Genomic DNA, 18512 nt, shown 5'->3' with positions numbered 1-18512 from the left:
CCCAGGAGCACCAAGTTATCTTAGGACCTTCAGAGGAGGAAAATTCACTCAACTCATACAGGTGTTTGCAGGCATACATAAATCTGTGACTGGGCTTCAAGGCTTTAAAAGTACAATCTGAGATTCCTTATAGAACAAAGTTTCAGCAAAGCCAATTTTAAAAGAGCCTATGTGGCAAATAGTTATTCCTACTGGACTTTATGCAAATAATCAAGCCAAGCATAATAGGGCTAAAATTTATTTTGCAAGTAAATTTGACCTACTATGATTTATCTTTAGTAAAATTGGGGACTAGTGAGAGAAAAATTATACTTCAAAACAACAACAACAACAACTATCGTACACCTGTTGTTAGTTGTTCTTGAGTTTTTATTATTTTCTGCAATTTGGATTAAATTCTAAATTATCTGTGGGCTACAAGTCCCCAAACTAATGCTTTCAAATCTTTACTTTTAAAACTTGGAATTGCACTGCTTATCCCAGAACGCATTATTTACCTTACAGTATGCTGTTCTATAAATGCTGCATTAAAACCATAGATGAGAATACTAACACCCTTGTGATGTAAGCCTTGAAACCCCAACCAGGCACCTATGAGTACGTGCAGACAGCTGCAAAGCAGTTCTACTCCTCTTACCTTGGGGTCAATACCTAACCCCACTACTCCCCCTGTTCAGCAGGAAGATGTTAGAGTGGTCTTCATCCTTTTTCCATCTTCACAGCCCACATCTGAAGAATAAGGTGTTACAAAACCCAAAGAAAGGGACTGAAACTACCTTTGCAAAAATTGTAACTGAGACAATTATTACAGTGAAAGAGATCTAACATAACTGACTCCATCTTGCTTCTAACCTCCAAGCTGTCCTTGTTCATTCCTGGGTGTAGGCCGAACTAACTTCAGGAGGAACTTAGTTTATAGTTTAGCTTTGAAACCAAGACAATAACAGCCCTTTCCCAAAACAAATCCCCTTCCTGCCTGGGGACTAGACTGCCTTTGCAAGACTAACAAATTAGCCACAAGATTAGAAAATATGGTACAGGAGTCAAGCAGCTGGAGGCTGCAAGACTCTAAACCTCCCCAAATTGCTCCTGGGGATAACATCAGTATTGTAAGACCTAAGATCAGTGCTTGAGATATTTTACAGACCCTGGACTTGATGGATCAGCTGGCACCACTCAGATCAATAAACTGACTCATCTGGTCTTATAGCCCCAACCCAGAAACTGACTCAGTGCCAGAGGACAGCTTCAACTCCCTATTATTTCATCTCTGACCTCACCAATCAGAACTGCTGATTGACTTGCTCCCTACCTACCAAAGTATCCTTCAAAACTCCAATCCTTGACTACTCGAGGAGACTGATTTGAGTGATAATAAAACTCTGGTCTCCTGCGCAGCCAGCATTGTGTGAATTACTCTTTCTCTATTGCAATTCCCATCTTGATCAATTGGCTCTGTCTAGGCAGTGGCCAAGATGAACCCACTGGGTGGTTACACCACCCGATGTGGTTTATATAACTTAGAAAATAAAAGTCTGAAAGCACGGTATCAGTAAAAAGATTTGCCTCATTTGTCAACTAAATTTACTCTTGGATGAAGATATAGACTCCAAAGAATCCCATAAACCATCTAGATTTTGGCAATAAATGAAAACTGAAGAATTTCCTCCTGTTCTTAGTAAGTGCTCACCATTTGCATCCTGAAGCCTCAGAAGTGTTCATATTTATTATCTTCTTGACAAAGCCTCTTTAGAAGAATTTTTATTGCTATCAAGTAATGTATCTATCCCTTAAGAAGAAGAAAAAAAACCCTACAGCACCACTGATCTCAAACATCTTTAGAGTACTGAATAGAAAGCAAGACACATTGAAAACTGACTCTGTGCAGTGCTGCTCCATGTGTTGGAGCTGACAGAGTAAAGGACATGCTATCCCCAAACATGGGACTTAGGCATTTAAACAGCAGAAGCAGGAAGGCCACTGTCACCTTCCCACAGCTCTTCTCTGAAGCAGGCCAGAATACCTAGGAAGGTCACTCTCTGCCATTCTCTCTCCCTTCTCCCCTGAAGACCCTCATGTGACAGATGTCCTGACCTGAGGTAAGGAATACCCAGAGGTAAGGAATGTCATATAGGGACACCAAGAAGAATCTGAGCAAACAGTCCTTGCTAAGTAAGACCCAGTTTATTACCACTAAATCATACCCTTTTGTTTTTCAGTCATAATTCTGCACAACTGACCATAAAAATACACAGATTTCCCTGTTTCTTTGGGTCTTCATATCTGATGGCTCTCATGTCATCTAAAACTTATATTAAATAAATTTGTATGCTTTTTCTCTTATTAGTCTGTTTTTTGTTATAGAGGTCTCAGCCATAAACCTTTTGATGGGTGAGGAAACAATATTACTTTTCCCCCACACTTATAGAGCCCAGCTTTATCCAGGGCCACTTCTGTAATTTTACCTTGGATAAGTCAGATAGTAACTGGAGTTGGTTTTGTTTCATTTTTTATTGCTATTACTGCACTTCATATTTTTGATGCCTTAATTAATTTTCAACTCATTTTCTAAGTGAAAACAAATCTTTAGTCATTTTCATCAGACCCATACACATTATTATTAATGATGTAAATATATGCCACACACTAGAAGGCACGCTTTTCATGTGGGTAGGGTCTGAGCCATGGTAGATAGTACAGGGAGGGAGGCAACACTGTGCTGGTACTATGGGTGTGGAAGGCAGGGGATATGCCTTAGTCCAGTAGTCAAAAATCAAACAGAGGAAAGGAGAGGAATGTGGGTTGACAGGAAATATGACATGGGGTTCTTTAATGTTTCTGTGTCATAATCCCTTTTAGAACTGGTGGAAGCCAGTGACTCCAAAAAACCACATAGACAATCCATCTTCATTATCTGAGGATTTGCCTACTTGCTAAAATTTAGTTGTAACCCAAAGTCAATATCTGAAATGCTTTCATGGTCATTCACAGAATGCTTAGTCCCCCGATGCGCACATTTCCAGCTGATGTCAAAGAGGATGATGCTCTGCCTTCTTATTTCAGCTCTCATAAACAAGTGTCCTTTTTGAGGTCTGTTTAAGTACCACATTTTTTTTTTTGCATTTTTGTGATTTGCCACTGGTAATTTTGCTGTTTAAAATGCTGCCCCCCACCCCTCCCCAACCCAGGGTGGGTGTGGTGGCTCACATCTGCAAACCCAGCACTTTGGGAGGCCAAGGCAGAAGGATCACTTTAGACCAGGAGTTCGAGACCAGCATGAACAACATAGCAAGACCTCATCTCTACAAAAAAAAATTTTTTTTTAATTAGCCAGGTATGGTGGTGCCCACCTATAGTCCTAGCTATTCTGGAGGCTGAGGTGGAAGGATTCTTGAAGCCAGAAATTCAAGGTTACAGTGAGCTATGATCATGCCACTACACTCAAGCCTGGACAATAGAGTGAGACCTTGTCTAAAAAAAAAATGGGCCAGGTGTGGTGGCGAGCGCCTGTAATCCAGCACTTGGGGAGGCCCAGGTGGGTGGATCACCTGAGGTCGGGAGTTCGAGACCAGCCTGACCAACATGGAGAAACCCTGTCTCTACTAAAAATACAAAATTAGCTGGGCGAGGTGGTACATGCCTGTAATCCCAGCTACTCGGGAGGCTGAGGCAGGAGAATCACTTGAACGCAGGAGGCAGAGGTTGCAGTGAGCCAAGATCACGCCATTGCACTCCAGCCTGGGCAAAAGAGTGAAACTCCGTCTCAAAAAAAAATTTAAAAAAATGTATCCCTGCAAGTGTGGTGCTGTCTAGTGTTTCTAAGCACAAGAAGGTTGTGATATGCCTCATGGAGAAAATACTTATTGTTCAGGCATGTGTTACAGTGCTGTTGATTATGAGTTCAATGACACAAATGCTGTAACTGACATACTGTTTTATATTTTAAAATACTGACTATAATTATTTAGAATAAACATGTGTTAAATAAGGCGTCTTTTAACAGAAACGTGTAAAATGAGGTTATGCATTGATCACTTCACAAAAATATTGTGGCCTAAGTATTGACCCCGTATTTCTTCCTAGAAGCAATGGTTCAGTATTTGCTGATTCAGAGTTTGCAGCAACTGTCGAGAGCACAACTTTTACAAATAATGAGAACCAACTGTATTAAATACAGATAAAATTTTACATGCGCTATCAAGAGGCCATCAGAACCACTGAAACTCCTGTGTAAATCTCTTCTAGAGGCCCAGATAGTACTAACGTTTTGCCGTGAAGTAGCAAGGTTGAAATGTAGGGTATTACAATGAATTATAATAGCAATATTGGTATAAAAATTATTTTTAACAAAAAATGATTTGATTTCCTACTCTGTGCAAATAAGTCTTTTATTCTCAAGCAAAGTAAGTATAAATATGTATATCTGTATCAATTTTGGAATACTATTCAACAGTATTAACGTGTGGCCAAATTGTTTATTCTTTATTAAATAAATTTTCAGTGTAAACCAAAAGATAAGAAAATTCAGAAATGTGACCAGCCTTTACTCCAACACCTTCAAAATAACTGTGTTTCTCTGTTAGCACTTACAATGAATATTAACCAAGCAGTCCTTAAGACTCTTGTTAAACTTTAGCTGGAAGGATAGAACAGTTAAAGACATATTTTACAGCTGGATATTTTTTAACCCTTCTAATAACTCCTTTGCACAGATGAGTGTACAACTCATTTTTCAGAGGGCAAAGGAGAGCAATAGGAAACACTGTAGTTTCTTTCCTCCCTGATTCCATTTGGTCCACTAGCTTGCTGATAGTTTCAGAGAAATGCTTTATCTTTTCTTAGATAGACTTTATTTTTTCAGGTAGCATTGTTCTTAAGTGCTCTTTCTAAGAATCAGGATTGTAAGGATTCCATGATGTTTCCAATTTCCTAACCCCTGATTTCCTAAATGCCTTTAATCTCTCTACTAGACTGCCCAGGCAGAGGGCTGCTTGAAGGGAACTAATGCTGCCCACTCTAACATTATCCCTGGGTCAAGACTACCTGCCAGTCCATACCATATTTGGTGCAAATCTGTTACTCACCTTGGCTTTCCCAGCACTGAAATGTGGAGGCAAAGATCTTGAGGCCACTGTTATCCTAGCTCTTGTCTGGGCCAAATTACCTGAGAAAGAGACCACAAAGAACATAAATTAAAGGAAAAGTTAAGGAATAGGATCGTGAGTGACTTTTCCCTTTGTGTCCTTGTATTTTTCTGAATTTTCAAAATAATCTGCTCTGAATTTTTCAAATTTGGAAAATTTTGAAACTTTGATGATATAAATTATAAATTATAATAATTATTTATAAGTTTAAAATAATTTGTAAGTAACTTATAAATTGAATTTATATTCATTTTATAAGCAAAAAGAAAGAACATGAAATTATTAAATTCACTGAACAAATTAGACATAAAAGGAAATTCACCTTATACAAAAATTAATTCAAGATGGATTAAAGATTTAAATGTTAGACCTAAAACCATAAAAACCCTAGAAGAAAACCTAGGCAATACCATTCAGGCCATAGGCATGGGCAAGGACTTCATGACTAAAACACCAAAAGCAATGGCAACGAAAGCCAAAATTGACAAATGGGATCTAATTAAACTAAAGAGCTTCTGCACAGCAAAAGAAACTACCATCACAGTGAACAGGCAACCTACAGAATGGGAGAAAATTTTTACAATCTACCCATCTAACAAAGGGCTAATATCCAGAATCTATAAAGAACTTAAATTTACAAGAAAAAATCAAACAACCCCATCAAAAAGTGGGCAAAGGATATGAACAGACACTTCTCAAAAGAAGACTTTTATGCAGCCATCAGACACATGAAAAAATGCTCATCATCACTGGCCATCAGAGAAATGCAAATCAAAACCACAATGAGATACCATCTCACATCAGTTAGAATGGCGATCATTAAAAAGTCAGGAAACAACAGGTGCTGGAGAGGATGTGGAGAAATAGGAACACTTTTACACTGTTGGTGGGACTGTAAACTAGTTCAACCATTGTGGAAGTCAGTGTGGCGATTCCTCAAGGATCTAGAACTAGAAATACCATTTGACCCAGCTATCCCATTACTGGGCATATACCCAAAGTGTTATAAATCATGCTGCTATAAAGACACATGCACACGTATGTTTATTGCAGCACTATTACAACAGCAAAGACTTGGAACCAACCCAAACGTCCATCAATGAAAGACTGGATTAAGAAAATGTGGCACATATACACCATGGAATACTATGCAGCCATAAAAAAGGATGAGTTCATGTCATCCTTTTTTTGTAGGGACACGGATGAAGCTGGAAACCATCATTCTGAGCAAACTATTGCAAGGACAGAAAACCAAATACCGCATGTTCTCACTCATAGGTGGGAATTCAACAATGAGAACACTTGGACGCAGGGTGGGGAACATCACACACCGGGGCCTGTCGGGGAGTGGGGGAAGTGGGGAGGGATAGCATTAGGAGATATACCTAATGTAAATGATGAGTTAATGGGTGCAGCACACCAACATAGTACATGTATACTATGTAACAAACCTGCACGTTGTGCACATGTACCCTAGAACTTCAAGTATAATAATAAAAAAAAAAGAACACCTCCTACTAAATAACAAGAAGAGGGACAATAAATTAATAAATGGGCAATATATTTGAACAGAAACTTCACTGAAGAAGATACTCAAAGGGCAAATAAGCACATGATATAACTTTAACTTAATTAGTCATTAGGGAAGTAGAAATAAAAACCACAATGATACAGCTCTACATACCTGCTATTATGGCTAAAATAAAAAAGGCAGACAATAACACGTGTTGGCAAGTATTAGGAACAACTGGAACCTTCATTGCTGATAGGAATACAAAATATTAGAGCTACTGTTGAAATCAGGTGGAAAATTTCTTATAAAGTAAGCATAAATTCATATAGCTCAGCAATAACACTTCCAGATATTTACCAAAGAGAAATAAAAATGTATGTCCACAAAAAAAATAAAAGGAAATTACCTCAATATAATAATGGCCATTTATGAAAATCTCACAGTGAAATGTCAGAGGCATTTGAACCAGAGCAACTCCATCTTGAATAGGGGCTGGGTAAAAATAAGGCTGAGACCTACTGGGCTGCATTCCCAGAAGGTTAGGCATTCTTAGTCATAGGATGAGATAGGAGGTTGGCACAAAATACAGATCATAAAGACCTTGCTGATAAAACAGGTCGCAGTTAAAAAAAGAAAAGGCTGGTCAAATCTCACCAAAACCAAGATGGCAATGAAAGTGACCTCTGGTCATCCTCATTGCTCATTATATGCTAATTATAATACATTAGCATGCTAAAAGACACTCCCACCATCTCCATGACAACAAATGCATGGCAACATCAGGAAGTTACCCTATATGGTCTAAAAGGGGGAGGACCCCTCAGTTCCGGGAATTGCCCACCCTTTTCCCAGAAAACTCGTGACAAATCTACCCCTTATTAAGCATATAATCAAGAAATAACCATAAAAATGGGCAACCAGCAGCCCTTGGGGCTGCTCTGCCTATGGAGCAGCCATTCTTTTATTCCTTTATTTTCCTAATTAACTTGCTTTCACTTTACTCTATGAACTCATCCCAAATTCTTTCTTGTGCAAGATCCAGGAACCCTCTCTTGGGATCTGGATTGGGATCCCCTTCCAGTAACACTAACGTCATACCAAACAGTGAAAAATTGAAAGCTTTTTCCACACGATCAAAAACAAGACAAGGATTCACACACTCACCACTTCTATTCAAAACATTATAGTACTGGAAGTATTAGCTGGGGCAATTAGGTAAGAAAAAGAAATAAAAGGCATCCACATCAGAAAGGAAGAAGTAAAATTAATCTCTGTTCACGATCTTATATGTAGAAAACCCTAAAGATTCCACATTAAAAGAAGTGTTAGAACTAATAAGTTAGAACTAACTTTAGCAAAATTGCTGATACAAAACCAACACCCAGGCTGGACACGGTGGCTCGCGCCTGTAATCCCAGCACTTTGGGAGGCCGAGGCAGGTGGATCACGAGGTCAGGAGTTCGAGACCAGCCAGGCCAACGTGGTGAAACCCCGTCTCTACTAAAAATACAAAAATTAGCCGGGCATGGTGGCACACGCCTGTAATCCCAGCTACTCTGGAGGCTGAGGCAGGAGAATCGCTTGAACCCAGGAGGTGGAGGTTGCAGTGAACCGAGATCATGCCACTGCACTCCAGCCTGGGACAGAGCGAGACTCCGTCTCAAAAACAAACAAACAAACAAACAAAAAACCCAACACCCAAAAATCAGTTTGTTGTTGTTGTTGTTGTTGTTTTTTCAGACAAAGTCTCACTCTGTCGCTCTGGCTGAAGTGCAGTGGCGTGATCTCAAACTCACTGCAACCTCCACCTCCCAGATTCAAGTGATTCTCATGCCTCAGCCTCCAGAGTAGCTGGGATTAGTGGCACGCGCCACCAATCCCAGCTAATTCAGTTGCATTTTTATACACTAAAAATGAACTATTCAAAAAAGAAATTAAGGAAATAATTCCATTTAAAATAGCATCAAAATACAATAGGAATAAATTTAACCAAGGAGGCAAAAGACTTTTACACCAAAAACTACAAAACATTGCTGGGAGAAATTAAAGAAAGCACATAAACTGATGGACATCACTGTTCATGGGTTGGAAGACTTAACATTGTTAAAATGTTCATACTACCCCAAGCGTGCTACAGATTCAGTGTAATCCCTATTAAGTCCCAATGGCATCTTTTGCAGATAGAAAAGATACCCTAAAATTCATATAGAACCACAAAGGACCCAGAATAACCAAAACAACAGTGAGAAAAAGAATAAAGCTGGAGGACTCACATTTCCTGAATTCAAAATAGAGTGCCCAGAAAAAAACACACAACAGATGCATGATCAAATGATCTTTGATAAAATCACCAAGAGTATACAATGGGGTAAAATAATCTCTTCAACAAATAGTGTTAGGAAAAGTGAATATCCACATGCAAAAGAATAAAATTTAACTGCTACCTTACACCATACACAAAAATCAAATAAAAATGGATTGAAGATTAAAACGCAAGAACTGAAACTATAGCCAGGCATGGTGGCTCACGCCTGTAATCCCAGCACTTTGGGAAGCTGAGGCAGGTGGATCACAAGGTCAGGAGATCGAGACCATCCTGACTAACATGGTGAAACCCCATCTCTACTAAAAATACAAAAAATTAGCCAGGCGTGGTGGTGGGCACCTGTGGTCCCAGCTACTCAGGAGGCTGAGGCAGGAGAATGGCGTGAACCTGGGAGGTGGAGCTTGCAGTGAGCAGGGATCGCGCCACTGCATTCCAGCCTGGGCGACAGAGCGAGACTCCATCTCAAAAAAAAAGAACTGAAACTATAAAACTCCCAGAAGAAAACATAGGAGAAAAGCTTCATAACATTAGTCTTGGCAAAAATTTTTTTGGATATGAAACCAAAACATAGGCTATAAAAGCAAATATAGACAATGGGACTACATAAAACTAGAACTTCTATTCAACCAAGGAAACAATCAATGGATTGTAGAGATAAGCTATGGAATAGGAGACACTATTTTCAAACTATATAGCTAATAAAGGATTAACATGAAAATATATAAGGAACTCCTACAAATCAATAGTAAAAAAGCTAAATAACAAAAAAAATTTATTTATTATTATTATTATTATTATTATTATTTTTGAGATGGAGTTTCTCTTTGTCGCCCAGGCTGGAGTGCAGTGGCATGATCTCGGCTCACTGCAAGCTCCACTTCCTGGGTTCACACCATTCTCCTGCCTCAGCCTCCTGAGTAGCTGTGACTACAGGTGCCTGCCAGCACGCCTGGCTAATTTTTTGTATTTTTAGTAGAGATGGGGTTTCACCATGTTAGCCAGGATGGACTCGATCTCTTGACCTCATGATCTGCCTGCCTAGGCCTCCCAAAGTGCTGGGATTACAGGTGTGAGCCACCATGCCTGGCCCCCAAAAAAAAAAAAAACAATTTAAATACGGACTTGACTACACGTATCGCCAAAGAAGGCATACAAATGGCTAACCGGTATATGAAGAGATACTCAGTATCACTAAACATTAGGGAAATGAAAATCAAAACTATAATGAGATAAAATATTACGTCATCCTTGGCCGGGCGCGGTGGCTCACACACCTGTAATCCCAGCACTTTAGGAGGCGGAAGCTGGTGGATCATAAGTCAGGAGTTTGAGACCAGCCTGGCCAATATAGTGAAACCCTGTCTCTACTAGAAATACAAAAGTTAGCCAGACATAGTGGCAGGCGCCTGTGGTACCAGCTACTCAGGAGGCTGAGGCAGGAGAAGCACTTGAACCTGGGAGGGGGAGGCTGCAGTGAGCTGAGATCATTCCACTGCACTCCAGCTTGGGCTACAGAGTAAGGCTCTGTCTCAAAAAAAAAAAAAAAAAAAAAAAGAAATATTACCTCATCCCAATTAAGATGGTCATCATCAAAGAAACAGAAACAAGTGCTGAAGAGGATACAGAGAAATTAGAACACTCTGCACTATTGGTGGGAATATAAAATGGTGCAGCTGCTATGGAAAATGTAGCATAAAGGTTCCTCAAAAAATTAAAAATAGATCTACCATATGATACAGCAATCCCTCTTCTGAGTATTTACCTAAAAGAGTTGAAAACAAGATCTCCAAGAGATATTTGCACTCCTGTGTTCATTGCACCATTATTCACAAGGGCCAAGAAGTGTAAACAAACTAAATGCCTATCAATAGGTAAATGGACAAGGAACATTTGGTATATACATACAATTGAATACCCATCCTTAAAAAAAAAAACAAGGAAATCCTGCCATACGCTACAACATGGATGAACCTGGAGGACATTAGGCTAAGTGAAATAAGCCAGTCACAGGAACACAGCACTGCACAATTCCACTTACCTGAGGTATCTAAACTCACAAAAGCAGAGAGTAGAATGGTAGCTGTCAGTGGCTGGGGGCACGAGGAAATGGGAGCGGCTATTCAATGGGTATTGAGTTTTAGTCGCATAATATGAAAAAATTCTAGAGATCTGCTGTGCAAAACTGCACATATTCGATACTGTACTGTATACTTAAAAAGAGAGATTTCATGTTATATATATATTTTTTACTACAACAACAAGAAAAAGTCTCCAAATGGGACACTGCTAATCATTGAAACAGATGAATATGGAAGAAAAAAGGAAGTGAAGGAAGTTTTCCCGAGAAAGAAGTTAGACAATAGAGCGCACCATTGTGAGGGTTGAGGACACAGACACCGATTAGTAGACTGGGCAGTAAGGATCCTTCAGGTGAGGAAAAATATCTTTTTCTCTACCCATCCTAGGTTCATGGTTGAGGCACTTATAACAAAGGACAGATTACTAAGTGAAAAGCACAAAAATTTACTTAATGTAAGTTTTAGTTGACACTAGAGCTTTTATAAGGAAATAAAAAGGAAAGCAGTAAAGAAATATGATAGGAAAAAGTATCATCTAATGGTAAGAAACTAATGAAACTTAGCAAGGCCTATTTGTTCAGATTCTTCTCTGTGTCCTTGTGTCTGCAGAGATAAAGACACTTCTTTTCTGTGGGTATAGGAAGAGCAGCTCCTGCATGAGTCTTACAGCCTGCTTTAGGAGAAGGTCAGAAAAACCCTTCCTAGATTTTATGACCTGCTTCAAGGGAGAAGGGGGTGGGGGCTAAGAGTGACATTCCTGCATCTGTCATTTTCTCAAATTCCTTCGGCTTAAAATATTCAATAGGTCAAGGGGCCACATTTTGGGATAGTGAGCCCTGACTGAACCCCATCAATCTCTCTGCACATAAGGAGAAACCTAGCCACCCCCAGTAGTGGGAGACAGCAGCTTCTGAGTCCTGGGGGCCAATGAAGTTTTGCAGAGCTTTGCATTTGTCAGGAGCGTGACCTTGAACAAGTTGACTTCTCAAAGCCTCAGTTTCCTAGTCCATAACAAGAAAACAGTACCATCTGTTTTCCTCCCATAAGAGTTATTATGGGGATTCAACAAGACAACCCACAAAAAGCACTGTCAATACAGGACTAGAGCAAGGCAACTATTCATTTCACATTAGGTAGTATTTTATTATTATTTGCTGTGAACTGTTCACAAAGGTCTCAAAGGAGAGAGCAAGAAAAGACCAGGAAATCTCACCAAATCTCTGTGTGATCACTGGCTAGTCAAAAAAACTATGAAAGGTGAGAAAAAATGATAGGGCAACTCTTGGCTACTCAGATTCCTCCCACTTTCTGCCTTTGAAGAGTCTGAATGGCCTGCTCACTACCCCACACAGCCTTCACCACTTCTCTGATTGTTCTTCCCCCAAACCAAGTGTGTGAAGAGATTTGTTTGCATTTTTACCTACAGTGTCATTTGATTCTGTAGCAAAATAAAAAGTTGTTAATGAAAGGAAGTGCTGCAATTTGTGCATATGCAAGTCACTCGAGATTTCAAAGTTTCAGCAAGTCTAGCACAAAGATGTCCAAATGTTTTCTCTGGCGATATCTTCAGAGGCTAAACTGTGATTAATAGCCCAGAAAGAACCCTTTGAAGCAGGATTGGTGACATCAAAGTCGTAATCCAGGGGTGGCAGGAGCTTTATAATGAGTGGGAAGCATTTTAACACATTTCAAAGGATTTACAGCATGAATAAACAATAGACCTCAGCAGATGCACCACACACACCTTTCAGAAACATAACCATACAAAGTTTCCATTTTAATTTAAATGTAAATACAGTGCTCACACTTCTTTCAAATGTTAAGCATCCTCAGTGCTTCACCCCCTAGACAGCCTCTTCCCAGCTAAGCATCGCTCATTGCCCCAGAACACCCTTCTGTGCTTCTCAAAACTGCAACTACCAACATGTGTCCTGTGTTGGAAGAAGAAAACGGAAGTCAGAGGCATCTAATGGAATTTATATCCTATGTGGGAACTGTGTTAAGAGAGAATCTGAGTTGGAGATTACAAAGATCTCACACAATTTCCCTGCTTCCAACTTAAAGGAAAAGACACAAGTGGTCTGAAGACAGAGCTGGAACTTTTAAAAGATGGCAATTTTCCGCCTGCTTCAGAGGATTTTCCTTGCTTGGAAAGTACCCAGAATCCAGGGTGTCACCTGTAGTCATCTTTTACTAACTGCCCCAAAGGACAGGTTGTTGTTTTAAATAATCAAACATAGAATTCAGTCTCCCTCTGCTGCACCCTCTGGGTTTATAGGACTTGTTGCAGGGTTCCAGTGGTGATTGTTGGTGGGCATTTGAGAAATTTTCCAATTTTAATTTTCTCTCCAAACACAAGAAATAGGTTAATAAACTAAGAAATGATTGCAAAGCAATGCTGAAATGTAAAAAGCTGTTTGTGTCAAATAGCTACAAATATAAGGAGCAGTAAATAAAAATCAGATGCTTCAGTTCATCTGTTACAAGATTAAGTTATATCTCAGTAGACCTGAGAACTGAAACCATGTAGCCCACATTCAGCTTAGACACTGAGAACTGAAACCACATCTTACTGTCTACAATACAATGACTTTGTGTAATTCCTGTCTCCATTAGTATGACTTTCTTTTTTCAGGAGTCTCTAAGCCCAGGCAAATGGTTAGATTGCTCATTACAGAAACTTACTGAAAGACTCATCAGCTCTTCCATGGAAAGGATCAACCTGACAGTTCATTCCCTATGATTCCTATAACGTCTCCTTTCAAAGTCCTCCCCTTGCTGTTTCCACCAGCCCTGGACTGCTGCACTGTGATCCTTACCCAATCCTAATCAAAGGCCCTCACTTTGAAAGACCCTCCTAAAAATCAATGATTTCTCAACAAACTCTGACCTTGACTTCCCTTCTCCGAGATATTGCCAAAGCTTTGAGAGGTGGTGGGAAGCAATAACCTCCACTTTATCTTATCAGCGAGTTGTGCTGGTAATGTTTGGGAGCAAGCTTGAGACAGACCTATGCTAGTGCAATACTTGCAGTAATTAACATGTTCCAATTTCAGTTTATAACACTGTAGCTAACAAAAATGCAAGGAGTTAAATTCAGTACATAGTTGTATACAAACATACTATAAAAAAAATACTATAGTAGCTAAGTGCAATGGCTCTCACCTGTAATCCCAGAATTTGGGGAGTCCAAGTGGAAGGATCACCTAAGCCCAGAAGTTTGAGACCAGCCTGGGCAACATAGCGAGGCCCCGTCTCTACAAAGTTTTAAAAATTAACTGGGCGTGGTGCCACGCCTGTGGTCCCAGCTACTCAGGAGGCTGAAGTGGTAGGAACAGTTTGTTAGATATGAGTTCTGAATTTCTTTCCAAAGAATATGTCAGTGTGTTCAATTCTTTGCTTCTAAACTTAACTTCCTCGTAAAGCAACCTTTTTCGATTACCTACGCCACTCTGACTCATTCTGATCACCTGCTCCACCCTACATTCCAATCACCTGCTCCACCCTAACTCATTCCAATTACCTGCTACCTTCTCTGCCCTGACTCCCGCTAAAGCACTCACCCGTCATTCGCTTTACATTAGCCAATCGGAATTAGTTTAGCATGTGTGGTCTAACCCTAGCCAATAGGGGAAAGACGCAGCAGCAGGGGCCACCTGCGTCAGGAATAAGAACCCCTTCCCCTCCCTTGTCCAAGTGTGCGCTCACCATTGTTCCATCTGTAAGGGCGCACCCTTCTATACAGAAGTACCTTGCCTTGCTGAGAATTAAAAGAAAATGTTATATTCGAGTGCTATTCCTTTTGGGGCACTGAAACTTTATATATAACAAGTTGAGCCCGGGAGGTTGAGGCTGCAGTGAGCCATGATCACACCACTGTACTCTAGCCTGGGCAACAGAGCAAGACCCAATCTCAAAAAAACACAAACCTATAGTATTTTGTATACTAAAAAAACTTAGTTCATCTTCACATAACCATCTCTCCTAAATTTATAAGAAGGATTTATTTTAGATTTGATAAATTGAAGTAACTTAAGATAGCCACAAAATATGACACTGCTGTAGGAAGCCAAGAAAAGGAGATCATGTGTGATGTTAAATTTTGTTCTGCAGTTTTTACTTTCTCCCTTAGCATTTATCTACAGCTTTCGGGTTAATATCGATAAATGGGCAGAGCAGGATGGAAGAGTTCCCAGCCCACTTGGACATGACCTAATGTCTTATGAAAAGAACATGGATAATTTATATACAGTCACATGCTGTGCTGTTTAATGACAGGGACATATTCCAAGAAAAGAGTCATAGGGAATTTTGTTATTATGTGAACAGCATAGAGTGTACTTACAAAAACCTAGATGGTATATATAGCCTCTGCACACCGTGAAAGTTACAGATACAGGATGAAATCACTTTTGTCAGACCCAGACAAGATAGGGCTGGGAAGGCCCGAAAAAGAGGAGGCTCATGCTTACATGTCTGAGATAAGAACTGTTTCCAAGGACTTTCTAAAAACCCCACAAAAAACCCTTTTGCATCCTTCATGCATCTCCTGCTTTGATAAGGTTTATCACTAGGCATTCTATAGGACTGAAGTAATTCAGTTAAGATGTTCTCAGAAGAACACTTGCCCAGTAACAGTATCTCCACCAATGAACTGACAACTCTGGCTTTGAACCTCTGGAACCAATGAACTCTGTTTCTAAGCAGCTTATGTAAATCTCTTTTTGCTAATAAAACCTCCCCTTCCCCTTCCCTCACTGAATGCACTGGTGGCTTGCCATTTTATACCATTCCAGATTATAATCCTTATTTTTATTCCTAAGGAAACCCAGCATATTTATAGATAATTTTCTTTGGTTTTTTTTGTTTTGTTTTGGTTGACACACCTGGGCTATATGGTATAGCCTATTTCTTCTAGGCTAAAAACCCGTATAGCATGTTGCTGTATGGAATACTATAGGCAATTATATAACACAATGGAAAGTATTTGTGTATCTAAACATAGAAAAGGTACAGTAAAAATATGGTATAAAATGTAAAAAAAGAGTACACCTATATAGGGCACATAACATGAATGAGACTTGCAGGACTGGAAGTCGCTCTGGGTGAGTCAGTGAGTGAGTGAGTGAGTGAGTGAGTGATGTGTGAAAGTGAAGACCTAGGACATTACTGTACACTAATGTAGACTTTATAAATACTGCACACTTAGGCTACACTAAATTTATACAAAATATTTCTTTTTTTCAATAATAAATTAACCACTTACCATCACTTTTTTACTTCACAAGCTTTAAAATTTTTTAAATTTTTTCGACTCTTTTGAAATAACACTTAGCTTAAAACACACATTGTAAGATGTACAAAAATATTTTCTTTATATCTTAATTCTATAAGCCTTTTTAAATTTTTAAGATTTTTTTGTTTACTTTTTAATTTTTTAATTAAAAACAAAGACACTAACACCCATACTAGCCGAAGCCTACACACGGTCAGGATAATCAATATCACTGTCTTCTACCTCCACACATCTTATGCCACTGTAAGGTCTATGGGGCAATAACACACAGGGAGTTGCCATCTCCTATAATCACAATGGTTTCTTCTAGAATACCTCCTAAAGAAACTGCCTGAGGCAGTTCTATAGTTAACTTAAAAAAAATAAGTAGGAGTACATGCTAAAGTAATAACTTAAAAGCCTACTATAGCATATACAGAAACCAGTAATATAGTTGTTTATTATCATTATTCAGTGCTATGTACTGCACATAACTGTATCTGCTATATTTTATACAACTGACAAAGCAGCGGGCTTGTTATATCGGCATCACCACAAACACCTGAGTAATGTATTGCGAAGGCTAGGACACCACTAGGTGATAGGAATTTTTCAGCTCCATTGTAATCTTATGGGACCACAGTTGTATATGTGGTCTGTCATTGACTGAAATGTCATTATGTGATGCATGACTGTATATAGAAGGGATTGTAGTTTTGTGGAGGGAAGGAATCAAGAGTAAATAAGAGACCAGACTATTCTCCCATCTGTTTTATTGAAGAAAGGTATGCACAGATAACAAATTCACTCTCTTTTCTGAATATACAACCTTATCTTGCATGTGGGAAATTCAAAGCCCCAAAGAAATCCCTTCCCTATTCCTGTATTGACTTTTAATTGGTAATTGTCTGGCATTTTAAGGAATTTCTGCATAATTAACACCTTTACACTATTTGCTTAAAGAAAGCCAAACCAATGTTTTCACTGACTTTTTTCTTTAGAATGTAAACTACAGCTTTAAAGATTTGTGACCCAGAGATCTCAAATTGTAGAGCTAGGGAAAAAATAGTAACTCCTTCCTCTGTCCTTAAGCTTTAAAACTCATAAACAGGATGTCAGTCCAGCAAACAACTATACTGAATCCCAGACTGTTTCAAGGAGCTAACAAGGCTTCTCTTTCCTAACACAGTCAATAGTGGAGTTGCTCTGTTTTCTGCATTTTATTGCCACGTTGGCAGAAGGTCAGTCTCTTTTAACGAGGAGAATTTCCTTTTAGAGCCAGATGAAGAAAGCTCTTCCCATATTTTCTTGGTGGAGTTTGCTTGAAAATAACATGGCTGCCACATGGCCTGATGTGTGTTCACAAAAGTACAAGAGCCGATGCTACTGACATCTACCCAATACCTACCCAAGAAGACCTGACCCATTTAAAAATACAACAAAATAAAAGCCACATACACGTCTGTCAGCACCCATGTCATGAGGTGTGAGAATGGCTTATTCCAATCTCAGAGCAATCAGGGATAGTCCTGGGCAAAATCACAATTTAGGCAAAGGATGTATTCAAATTCCCCACATCCCTTTTCACCTATTTCCACTTCTGAAGGTGCAACATGGCTTTAATGCTATCTCCTCCCTACCCCAATATCCAGTTCCCCCTACTTCTTTGTCCCACCCTTGAACTTTTCCATGCAGTACACACCTCCTCCATATTCTCATCAAATCTCCTTTTGTTTTTGTTCCAAACCTTCAGGTTACTATTCTTCTGATACTTAATCCAGGTGTAATTTGTTAATGGACAAATAAATGTATTAATTCACTCAGGTGAGATGTTTATATGGTACAAAAGCTATCTCGGCCAGGCGCGGTGGCTCATGCTTGTCATCCCAGTACTTTGGGAGGCTGAGGCAGGCAGATCACGAAGTCAAGAGTTCAAGACCAGCCTGGCCAACACAGTAAAACCCCATCTGTACTAAAAATACAAAAATAAGCTGGGCATGGTGGCACACGCCTGTAATACCAGTCACTCAGGAGGCTGAGGCAGGAGAATCCCTTGAACCCAGGAGGCAGAGACTGCAGTAAGCTCAGATTGTGCCACTGCACTCCAGCCTGGGTGACAGAGCTAGACTCCGTCTCAAAAAAAAAAAAAGCTATCTAGAAGAAAAATTTTGATGGG

At 39.5% G+C, this 18512-nt stretch overlaps 1 protein-coding gene across 2 annotated transcripts in view; it reads right to left on the bottom strand.

The window, feature by feature from the left end:
* MYO3B (myosin IIIB) overlaps window positions 1-18512 on the bottom strand; it is a 460851-nt gene that overhangs the window by 202041 nt on the left and 240298 nt on the right. For both annotated transcript variants that reach the window (XM_063712864.1, XM_063712865.1), the window contains exon 22: window positions 5085-5164. In XM_063712864.1, the coding sequence (XP_063568934.1) occupies window positions 5085-5164 (80 nt within the window). The remainder of the gene's footprint in view (window positions 1-5084; window positions 5165-18512) is intronic.

Source organism: Pongo abelii, chromosome 11 (assembly GCF_028885655.2).
Source record: "Pongo abelii isolate AG06213 chromosome 11, NHGRI_mPonAbe1-v2.0_pri, whole genome shotgun sequence".
In the NCBI taxonomy this organism is placed as follows: domain Eukaryota; kingdom Metazoa; phylum Chordata; class Mammalia; order Primates; family Hominidae; genus Pongo; species Pongo abelii.
This window is presented reverse-complemented; position numbering and strand designations above follow the sequence as displayed.